This window comes from Achroia grisella, unplaced genomic scaffold (genome assembly GCF_030625045.1).
Source record: "Achroia grisella isolate CSIRO2021 unplaced genomic scaffold, CSIRO_AGI_Agris_v1 utg809, whole genome shotgun sequence".
NCBI lineage: Eukaryota > Metazoa > Arthropoda > Insecta > Lepidoptera > Pyralidae > Achroia > Achroia grisella.
The window spans coordinates 229,375-242,125 of record NW_026713030.1 but is presented as its reverse complement, the minus strand read 5'-3'; the positions used below and the strand labels follow the sequence as shown (position 1 = coordinate 242,125).

The window sequence follows — 12,751 nt, the reverse complement described above, 5'->3', positions numbered from 1 at the left end:
AAGATGTTTTGATTTGATTTGATATTGATTTGACTAATATTAATCTAACAATATTAGATTGATTCTTACTCAATCATGCTTAAATGTTGACAGACAGATATGAGTCAAGTTTAGTACAGACATATCTAGATTAACATATACGTATTTTATCTTAATTAAAGTAATCAAAGCTGCGGAATATAGCTAGTTTTTAAGTAAATTTTGTAATTTTTAACAGGTACTAGTAATTTAGGAATCTTTACTGAAGAAGTTGTTCAAAGTCGTCAGCGTGGGTACGAGTATCTCTATCTCCTTTATTCATAGAGGTGTTATTTTATCACTGTTATCCTTAATTTTTCAGCTTTTGCTGTACCATTACGCTTTTTGGCGTGTTTTTTTATATACTAGCTACCCACCCCGTTGCGTAGTTTTAAAGATTTAAGCGTATATAGGGACAGACAGCGATAGTGACTTTGTTTTATACTACGTAATGATACAAATAAATAAAATGAACTTTTTGCTTGTTAATTTCAAATTATCATCTTTTCACTGACATACATATAAAAGTAACGTATATATGTATATATATGATACAAAAATCTGTCTGTCTGTTTGTTCTTGCTAATCTATGAAACAGCTGGACTGATTTTGTCAGGACTTTCACTCGCAGATAACTAATATTATAGGGAGAAATTTATATATATTGGACAATGGACAAATGTACTGGTAATTGCTAATGATATATATGTAGGCTAATGTACATATATATAGACAATAGTTACTGTAATGATGTACAATACAAATTGAAAAACAATTTTTAAAAATATTCTTGTAGTTTTCAATTAAATACCTACCTAATATGTCTTTTTTAATTTATCACAAATTGCAATTACAAGTTGAAAATATTTGTAAGGTTTTCTATTTACTTTCGTCAAAAGTAAAGATAATTTAATTTATCTTGACGGATGCTATTTCAGAATTTGGAAACTTTTTCTTCCTCGTTCTTCTTTGCAATCTCTGTGAACAAAACAACTGTATAAGTAATGCGTAGTAAACTATTAAGAAAGCGGGTAGACAACGAAAATCAGTTGTCTGCTTGTATCGTGTCCAATTCAAACGGGAAATTACGACGGCCTGAGCCGAGGTTCGAACCCAAGTGGTGTCTCAGACTAAAGTCTACTTAGGCTACTTTTATTTTAGAAAAATAAAGTTATATTTCACACGGGCGAAGTCGCTGGTGCAGCTAGTAGTGTATTATATAAAATTCTCGTGTCACAGATTTCGTGTCTATACTTCTCCAAAAAGTAGGTTTGAGAATAGGTTTATAACTAATTTTTATAAACTACCCTTGACTAAGTGTTAAGGGTAGCTCACCCCATAAATTTTGTTTTTAATTTTTCTACCATTTTTTTTTTTATTATTTCACATTGAAAAATATATACAACCCTAAATTTTCACTCTTCTATCACTAACCAGTTATTTTTAATACCAATTTCAATTTATAAAACATACAACCTGCCGGTTCAGCTAGGATATCTATAGGTTAACCATTCAGATCTGGGGGGAAAGGGGATCGTTAGTAATGTGAACTGATGATCTCATTGCATTGTCAGGTTGACCTCCACGCGGTTCCCCCTGTAAACCATCGTGATAAATTCCTGGTGAATTTCTCACGATGGGCTAACTGACCTGACCTCATATTCATCTTATCATCCTCCAAAGGTGCCCCGCCAGCATAAACCGTTAGCGCAGGCGGGTGCACCATTCCATTATCAACCGTGAAAAAAAACCGTTCAGATCTTTCATAGAATACTAAGTACTTAGGTTTGTAGCGGTTTTTGTTTACTTTAATTTGAAAATTAAACTCAATTCGTAACAAGTATCGTTACGTCGAAGGCTCTGTAACAAAGTATTGATATAAACCTTGATTGTATTGCAAATATTACCACTGATTAGAGACTTGTTTTGAAAACAACAGATATTTAGATTGGGGATTTGTAAAGTCTATGTTTTATTCCATAATCACTTCTTCATTATCATTATTATATTTATTATTCTTTACTTTTTTTTTTTATTGGGTTGTTTGGGCTATTGTCAGATGTGTAGCACCTGTAGCACTGCGACCTGCATAGATCTATTGTGCTCGCCCTTTTCAGAGTTCGCTACCTAGACCCTTTACCTTTCTAGACCTTCTTTACTTCATTATATTTATTCATCAATTTTATTATTTATTAATAATATCTCATTATAGTCGACTAGCTACTCGCCCTGGCTTCGCATAGGTGTACATGTATAATATATATACCCTTTAAATATTATTATATAAACCTTCCACTTGAATCACTCTATCTATTATTCTTTGATTCATTAACGTTATGCATCAGTTTTCTTATTTATTAATAATATCTCATTATAGATAACTAGCTATTCGCCCAGGCTTTGCATGGGTGTACATATATATTATATATAAACCTTCCTCTTGAATCACTCTATCTATTAAAAAAAACCGCTTCAGAATCCGTTGCGTAGTTTTAAAGATTTAAGCATACATAGAGACGGACAGACAGCGACAGCGACTTTGTATTTATACTATGTAATGATAAGAGAGAATTATAATAAATATGTATAATTTTGAGAATAAAAACAACGGATATTTAAACTGGGGATTTGTAAAGACTAGGTTTTATTTCATATTCACTACTACGTTATCATTTTTTTTTTTTACATTATTCCACCGTTATATTCGCCCGTGCCTTTTTTAATTTACTTTAATATTATAATATTTATTTAATTTCCACTTTTGTACAACTCCAGCCGAGATGTTACAATTTGCCTAACAGTGACACCGAGGCAGACCTTATCCGTCTGGCCCAGAACCACCGCTGGCCGGCCGGGTGAGTTGACAACATGCAGTGTCACCCATCTTTATTTGGAGGATTAGATTTACCAATATGCATATACAATTATATAAATCTTACACTACTACTAATTTCACAGTTTTCATTACATTGTGCAATGTAAGAATTCATAATGTAACAATACACATTATGAATTCTTACACTGCATATACAATTATATGAAATCTTATTTTAACACTATTTTTCTTTGTTATCATTATCATTGTTACTGGAGCGAGAACACAACTACTATTTTAATAAAAACCAAATACTAGTAAAAATGTGTATTCTTCCCAAAAGGGCTCACAGCGAAGGAAAGTAACTAAACAATTAAGTAGTCAAAAGTGACATATAAAAAATAGATATCCAAAATATACGATATATTTTGGATATCTATTTTTTTATAAATATAGAGAAGACGGCCTCGGTGGTCTATCGGTCTAGCATACCGCTTTACGTCCGATGGTCGCGGGTTCGATTCCTCGCACGGCACAAACATTTGTATTCATGAGTATGATTGTTTGTATCGGTCTGGGTATTTTCTATGTATAATATGTATGTATTTACGTCAAAAAAAATATATCTATGTATTTGTATCAGTTGTCTAGTACCCATAACACAAGCTTTAGTTAGCTTAACTTGGGTCTAGATGGCGCTGTGTGAATTGTCCTGAGATTATAAAAAAAAAAAAGTTTATTAAAAGGAATGGTAGACGAACTGCTAGTAACAATCATTGTTATATTTATTATTCTTTGCTTCATTACCGTTGTGCTTCAGTTTTCTTATTTATTAATAATATCGTATTATAGATGACTAGAAAGTGGTCTATATAGTATTACCATAGACTTAAAAATAAAGGGGGTCTATGACAAACTCCAACTTGTTGTTTTTACTTTATATTTTTAACCCTAAACTTTACTACACTTAGAAATTTACAAAAAATCAATACAAGGTAAGAATGGGGGGTCTATCCAAACCCGAAAAATATGGCAAGGCGTCTATGACACAAAAAAGTTTGGGAACTTTCTTTTTGGTCTAGAGGTATTAATTAATACCATAAAATTATTCATGCCAAAGCCTATTTAAATGTAATATTAACGTGTACAAAACGCGAAAGTTTAAATATAACTATTGATCACAATACGGAGAAACAAAAAAAAAATAAACGCAACTACGCTATAATTCCTTCCCTTTTGAAATAGGTTGACAGTTCATTTATTCAGTTACTGATTACGTTACCGTAAATACCACGATTAGCTACCAAAACATTACTCTTGGAGCAAATAAGATGTTTGTATCCTTGGGGACGGACTCGAACTCAGCATCCCCTATCATTAAGGCCATCATTAGTGGTCAGTGGCGGTTACAAATGAGATTCATTAATTGGATAAAATGTCGTTCGCTCTTTGTGGAAAATTCGTTCAGGCAAGTACACAGTTGTGTGAAATATTGATGAGTAACTACTCGCCCCGTCTTCGCACGGGTGTACATGTATTATATATGAAAAAGGGCGAGCACAATAGATCTATGCAGGTCGCAGTGCTACAGGTGCTACAAACATCTGACAGTAGCCCAAACAAACCAATAAAAATATGTATGAAACCCGACGCAAAAAAGAGTATATGTGTGTGTTAAAATTTACAGATTTCGACATTTTTGTTAAATACCTGTGAGAAGCCTCGGCAAGCTGCTATAAAGTAAAAAAGAATTTCGCTTTCCGTTGTATATCCGACATACGCAACAACGTCGCCCGAGGCACGTTCTCATTGACCCCGACGACCCTATAACGGCAGGTAACCTCCCCACGGGCCCACCCGTTCCACCCCGACCACACTTTTACATACACACACGACACCGTCCTCGCCGGCGAAGACGACGACCTCAAACACAATATCGCGCATTCAACAGGGCGCCTGCGCGCGCTCGGACTCCCCACACCGCGCGCCCCTCCGATCGATCCCCCGTCCAATTCAAACGGGGATCGAAATTACGACGGCCTGAGCCGAGGCTCGAACCCCTAGTGGTGCACTCAGACTAAAGTCGTATCCGTCAGGTGGGCGCTGGGCTGCAGCCTCTCCATATGTCCATCTGCCGGTTTAGAGTGCCATCTGCACTCGCCCCCTAACGTCCGGTTAAGCTGTAAAGGCCAGCTGCGGCCAACAGCATTAGAGTAGTCCGAAAAAAAAAACAAAGCTTTCCGTTGTCTGTCTGTACCTATGTATGTTTTGATCTTAAAAAACTACGCGGATTTTAATACGTTTTTTTAAATAGAGAGAATAGACACAGTGTCTCAAGAAGCAGATTTAATATGTATAACATCTTACTACTGAGCACGTATCTTTAATCGCGCGATAACCTATAGTCCACGCAGGTGAAGCCGCGAGCGGAAAGCTAGTGTATTATATATATAAACCTTCCTCTTGAATCACTCTATCTATTAAATAAAGCGATTCAAAATCCGTTGCGTAGCATTAAAGATTTAAGCATACATAGGGACGGACAGACAGCGACAGCGACTTTGTTTTATACTATGTAATCATAATGATGCATGTGCAATTATAAATAAATAATTAAAAAATATATTGGTTCATTTACACATTGTAAACAGTTCCGTGTAATCAAGTCTGTACAAAGGATTGATTCAAAAATATCGGCCACGGTGGTGTAGTAGTTAAGCACAGCGCTTTACTTCCGATGGTCGTGGGTTCCATTGCTTGCACGGTACAAATATTTATGAAACTTATGAATACAAATGTTTGTACAGTGCGAGGAATCGAACCCACGACCATCGGATGTAAAGCGGTGAGCTAAACCGCTATACCACCGAGGTCGTTCAGATTATTTGTTAAGTTGTAACTCCATGTAGGTAGTGAGCTCACCTTCATCATTGTCCTGCACTGGCTCATTCCATTCCTGCGTCTCACCAGCAATGAACAGTATGTAGAATAGGTTACCGAGGAAGTACATCGCTATTGAAATGAAGAAGACCTTCCGCCATTCCGAGGCTTCTGTCTGTGAATAAACAACAACATGAAACGCGTTAAAAATCTAAATACACATAACTCATAATTCAAAAACTGACTGACATAGTGATCTAACAACGCACAGCCCAAACCACTGGACGGATCGGGCTGAAATTTGGTATGCAGGTAGATGTTATGACGTAGGCATCCCCTATTAAAGGATTTTGATTAATTCTATACCCAAAGGAATAAAATAGGGGATGAAAGTTTGTATGAAACTTTGACAATTTTAAACTGATCGGAATGAGACTTTGCATGTATAAAGCTACTATGACGTAGGCATCCCCTAAGAAAGGATTTTGGTAAATTCCACCCCTAAGGAGATAATTTAAAGCGAGTGAAGCCGCGGGCAAAAGCTAATATACGAATACATATATCGACGTGCTAACAACAAAATATTTTTGTTATGTTTAACAAAATTACAGGATATCATGATATTCCGGGAACTGCTCGGAGTTTCCTTTTCTGCCATCCATGGAATGCTAAGAAGTTTGTTTTTTTAATTATTATTATTACCTGAATTGTTTTCGGGATTTTTGTTACCTAAATTTTTTTGAAAATTCTTTTTTATCTATACATATAAATAAAGTTGTTTGTAATATTGAAATAACCGTTCTTTACTACATGCATATGAATATAAATACAGTATATACACCAAAATAACATTTTCTACAATTTTTGTATATCTGTCTGTCTTTCTGTTTATTCCGGCTAATCTTTGAAATGGCTGAACAGATTTTGACGGAACTTTTATGACAGGTAGCTGACGTAATAAGGAGTAACTTAGGCTACTTTTATTTTAGGAAAATCACTAATTATGTTTTTCAAATGCCACGCGTACAAAGTCACGTGTACAGCTAGTTAATAATAATTTGATGAAATAAAATTATTATTATTATTATTTTGAAAACTAGTAAGAATTTACAAAAATTTAAGAAGATTTTTAGATGTAGGTAGTTGAAACAACTGTCACGAAAGACGAAAAATAGTAAGTTCATTAAATTCCTGTTCATATTCCCTTGTACCTATGAATGATTGTTTTTTTTATACCACATAGGTGGCAAACATGCATACGGCCCATCTGATGGTAAACGGTTACCGTAGCCTATGGACGCCTGAAACACCAGGGGCTGAAACATCACGTGCTCATTGCCCACCCTTAAGAAACCTTAATATACCCTTCTTGAAAAACCCCATGCTATAGTCTCTCGAGAAAACCTTGGCAGGTAATTCCTTCCACAATTTAAGTGTACGCAGGAGGAAGCTCCTCTGAAACAGTACTGTCTGAGGCTACTTAGGTTCCAGCCTGTGGGGATGAATTTGATGGCGAGCGGTGCGATGGTAAAAGGTAAGTTTTTTATTATAACATTTTCATACCTGATCTTGTACTACGACTGATACGCTCAGAGGAGCCATGATTGAGAATATACCAGCCACAGCATTCGTTATACCCATCAGGGTACTGGCGAAGTTAGGTGATAAATCCAAATGGGATAGCTGAAACGAAAACAAATATATTAAACACTCATGTCGTAAGAAACTTTTGAATTGAACTAAGTTCAGTTCGAATTCATCAAATAAAATATTATATATGACGACCTCGGTGGTCTAGAATGGTCATCAAAAAAAAAATAAAATATTATATATGACTAGCTTAACTCTAGATGACGCTGTGTGAATTGTCTGAGATTATTATTATTATTATATAACTTGTATTTTTGTAAAATAAGTTGATATTTTATCAAAATATTACATTTCTATTATCCTTACTCTTATAATACTGAAAACAGCGGTCTAGCAGACCGCTTTACGTCCGATGGTAGCGGGTTCGATTCCTCGCACGGCATAATCTATTATTATATATTCATGAGTAGGATTGTATGTATCGGTCTGGGTGTTTTCTATATATACTGTGTATGTATTTACGAAAAATAAAATGTATTAGTATCAGTTGTCTAGTACCCATAACACAAGCTTTAGCTAGCTTAACCTGGGGCTGGATGGCGCTGTGTGAATTGTCCTGAGATTATTATTGTAAATGCGAAAGTTACTCTGTCTGTCTGTCTGTTTCGCTTTCACGCTAAAACTACTGAACTGATTTAACTGAAATTTGGTACACAGATAGCCTAAACCTCGAGAAAGGATATATGCTACTTTTTAATGCAAATAAGGGGTTGAAATGGATGATGAAAGGATGTATGGAATTATCTTATTTTTTAAAGCTAGGAACCTGTATTTCAGTATAAACATAAATTAATATGTCATCCAAAGTTTGTAAAAATGTTACTTAATTATAAAACCTACTAATGAATCAATATTGTAGAAAAAATCCGATATTTTAAAATATATTAAAAGATGGTAGTTTGTGTTTAGTACTAATGAGGTACCCAATGTAAGGATTATTACAAATATTGTAAATAGCGCCATCTAGTATTTATAGACCGATCAACTACACTGATTTCGGTCTATAAATACGGAGGTCGGTAGTTGAATAATCTTCTTTCGTTGGGTGAGCCGCGGCATTCTGTCGACGAGCGCAGAGCGTGCCGGTTGTGTTTTGGATACTAAAGTGAATTGTATTGGGAATGGATTTATCCCGGTCTTAGTTGGGCCTGGGGGGAAGCTGCAAGTAGTGAAGGTGAGTGTTAATGCATTCTAAAAGGGTAATTCACGGGCGCTGCTTACCCTCAAAAACCTAAGTTCAAATTCAAAATATCTTTATTCATGTAGGTCTATTACAGACTCTTATGATATGTCAAATCTACCGTCAATTCGGAATGATATCGAGATGAGAAGAACTGACAAGAAACTCAGCTCGTATTTTTTTCAAATAATAGTGGAACATGTTTATAATAATATACAGTCATTAAAATTCAAATTTGGGAGAATAGAGTGACCACCAGCATATGCTATCGTAAAGAACAAAAAATTTTATCAGTGTTCACAACCTGAACAGACCAGTCCCCACAAGCAGCACCCGTTCACGATTGATATTTAATCATTGTACTCAATTATTTGAGAGAGCTTCAACTTTGAATATAAATAAAATGACTGTTAACATACGTCAATTATATTATTTACATAGGCTACGTAGTTATATATCAATATTAAATTTACATTATTTAATTTACAATATTCATTATTATATAACCTTTATCTTATTACTATCTATCCATGTCGTATATTATATGCGTCTATATAATTTAATTAAGTCCATACATTGTAGTCATACATAGTGTTTATTATAATCCAGTTCTGTACCGAACTACTTAAATTTGCCTTCCTTAATTATATTATTATATTATAAAAACTGTATACAATGTTTTGAAAGATATTTTTTGAATGATAAATAAATAAATTTATTTTTATTGTATTAAAATGGATATTTTTTAGAAATAAATTTAAGTTTTTCATACATATATTGAGGGGAACAGTAAGTTTTTTCTTTAGATTATTAACTATTATTTCTTTATTTGGATCAATAAAAAAGGAGAAAAAATTTGTAAGTTTTTGGGTTAGATTATTAACTATTATTTCTTTATTGGGAAGTCGCGAGCACAGCTAATTATAAATACTTAACATATTTATAGAACGGACATCCGTAATCTTTTTACTTGCATTCAGATTGTACAACTTTTTAGATTTATCAATTAGTTCACGGGATTGTTTCCGTAAACAATAATAGCTGATTAGGAAGTTTGACAAGTTTAATAAATAGATCTGTTCGTATCTATTTTCGTATAAATATTTCTAATTTAATTTACCGCCATGTGACTTCGTTTATTACTCAATCTATACATATAAATAATTGGAGTGTCTGTTTGTAATATTGAAATAACCGTTTTACTACATGCACATGAATATAAATAGGGTACATGCACCAACATAACATTTTTTCAAATTTTATCTGTGTGTCTGTCTGTTTGTTCTGGCTAAATCTGAGATCTCTGAAATGTCTGGGCCGATTTTGACGGGACATTTTTTGACAGGTAGCTGATGTAATATGGAGTAACTTAGGGTACTTTTATTTTAGAAAAATAAAGTTAAATTCCTTAAAGTTAAATAAGTACTGTGTATTTCACACCATATTTGATTCAAGAATAAACATATTTTCTTTTTATAACTACATGGCAATGGAATAACCATATACAGCCTAAACAAGTTATATATAAGATTTTTTATATGATTGTGAATGATTTTTTTAATAAATTATAACATCGCAGGATAGTTCCCATAGTGCCATCTAACCAAAGCTTGTATTATGGGTAAGAAACAATTTTATTGAGTTCCCGATATTTCGGCAGTGTTTCAACCGCCATCATCACGGGTAAACTAAAGAGCAGCGGGTAGATGGTAAATAGTCTTTCACGGGCAGTATTCTACTAAGTTTAATAAATAGATCTGTTTGCATCTATTTTCGTATGAATATTTCCAATTTAATTCACCTCCCTATGTTTTTAAATACAATTCGTTTATTACTCAATAGAATGGAATAGAAGAGAATAAAAAATCATTTATTCTAATAAACTTAATTTAAGCACTTTTGAATAGTCATAACAATTTGTTTTTTATCTACCACTCGTTCGGTAAGCTGTCTCATCACAAGAAGAACGAGCAAAAACTTGTGTGTTGCTCTTTTAAATAATTTTATTCTTACTTTACATTTTTTATTTCGGCAGTGTTTCAACCACCATCATCACGGGTAAACTAAAGAGCAGAGGGCAGTATTCTACCTTCACACGTCTTCGTTTGTTGCTCCTATTGAAATATCCCGTGACTTTTGTTAATTGTACATGTAAATAATAATAATAATCTCAGGACAATTCCCACAGCGCCATCTAGTCCCAAGTTAAGCTATCTAAAGCTTGTGTTATGGGTACTAGACAACTGATACATATATATATTTTTTTAATAATATTTTTTTCGTAAATAAATACATGTTATACATAGAAAACACCCAGACAGATACAAACAATCATACTCATGAATACAAATTTCGTGCCGTGCGAGGAATCGAATCCGCGACCATTGGACGTAAAGCGGTGTGCTGAACCACTAGACCACTGCGTCAAATTTTTGTTGTAGAAAATTTTCATAGTGACACGTTTTGTACAGAGAGGGGCGAGAATGCGTAGCCTGAAATATATATTTTTTCGGACTACTCTAATGCTGTTGGCCGCAGCTGGCCTTTACAGCTTCACCGGACGATAGGGGACGAGTGCAGATGGCACTCCAAACCCGCGGAAGGACATATGGAGCGGCTGAAGGCCAACTCTCGCCTGACGGATACGATTTTAGTCTGAGGTCAATATATATATATATATATATATATATATTCTTGGACACAGCGCCATCTAGTCTCAAGTTAAGTAAAGTTTCGGTTATGGGCACAAAAACAGCCATACCACTACAAACAATCATACTCATGAATACAAATGTTTATACTGTGTGAGGAATCGAACCCGCGACCATCAGATGTAAAGCGGTGTGCTAAACCACTAGACCACCGAGTCCGTCTATTATTATAATGGTTAGTTTAAAAATAGAATTATATTTTATAAGTACCGAGTACAGTAATTAATTTATTATTATTATAATGGTTAGTTTAAAAATGATTTTACAAGTAATTATAATTTATAAGTGCCGATACATATGTACAGTAATTAATTTAGTAATTGAGGACATTGTATTTAACTGATGTTTGCACATGCAAGTCATAAATATTTATGTATGCATATAAATATTTATGTCTTGTTTGTCCATACATTCTAAATTTCATCATAATTAACTGAATGACTATAGCGGGAAAAGGTAACAAACAAACAAATTATTGTTCATATTTAATATACGAGTTCTAGTTGACACGGTACGTTGTTTTGTCATATAAATTGCTTCTAGTTTAGAAAATTTCAAACACTATATATACATGTATACATATAAATATAGAGGTAAACTTTTGTTTGTTTATCTATCAGAAACATCAGCTAATTTTGGCAACAGTTTTTCACTAACCTGTAGTACGATTGATATGAAATTTAAAGTTCGCTTAATTTCAAACAGTTTACTAACAAAAAAGTTACTATAGGAGTCATATGGATTCGATGCTTAGCTAAGTAATTAACATAATTTGTGGTTACTGTGTAAACATACGTTTATTCCATTAAAAATTAATATTCAAGTAATATCAGTTGAAGGGTTATCGCCAAAATAGAAAAAAAAAACAGAACGCATTTCTATTTAGCATTATCGTATCGCACTATAACAATTAATCTGGATTCACACATTAGGTTCAATCGGATGACTGTATTCTGTTCCGATTGGTGTATTTCCAGAGAGGGCGTGCCGTTCGACTAAATGCACCAATCGTATGCCAGTCGCATATGACAATCGTTCGACTGAAGCTGAATAATATGAGGCATCGTTTATATGTCAACGTCCCTCCAATGGATCCATTCAAACGGAGATCGAAATTAGGACGGTCTGAGCCGAGGTTCGAAGATCTAGTGGTGCCCTCGGACTAAAGTCATATCGTCAGGTGGGAGTTGGTCCTTAGCCACTCCATAAGTCCTTCCGCGGGTTTGGAGTGCCATCTGCACTCGCCCCCTATCGTCTGGAGACGTACCAGCAGTAGAGTAGTCCGAAAAACAAATGTCTACTCACCATGAATCCAACATAATGTGCTCCATTCAGACCCACGGTGAATGTTAGAATGACCACAGCCAGCGCCAGATGTCCAGGTGGTAGGTACGATAGTATTAATAACGCTACCGCTGGACCCCAGAACGCTGGAAAAGTTAGTTAATTTTGTACTAAAATAGGACAAGAGCTGTAGAACATATGTATGAAAAAAAA

General features: G+C 34.4%; 1 protein-coding gene across 1 annotated transcript in view; it reads right to left on the bottom strand.

Moving 5' to 3' along the window:
* Positions 1-589: 589 nt before the first annotated feature.
* The window catches only part of LOC131851899 (putative inorganic phosphate cotransporter), a 78,651-nt gene continuing 66,489 nt past the window's right edge, over positions 590-12,751 (bottom strand). The window contains exons 8-11 of the mRNA XM_059202454.1: positions 12,560-12,684; positions 7,277-7,396; positions 5,756-5,888; positions 590-996 (exon numbers count right to left, since the gene is read on the bottom strand). Of these exons, the coding sequence (XP_059058437.1) occupies positions 953-996; positions 5,756-5,888; positions 7,277-7,396; positions 12,560-12,684 (422 nt within the window). The 3' untranslated portion in view covers positions 590-952. The remainder of the gene's footprint in view (positions 997-5,755; positions 5,889-7,276; positions 7,397-12,559; positions 12,685-12,751) is intronic.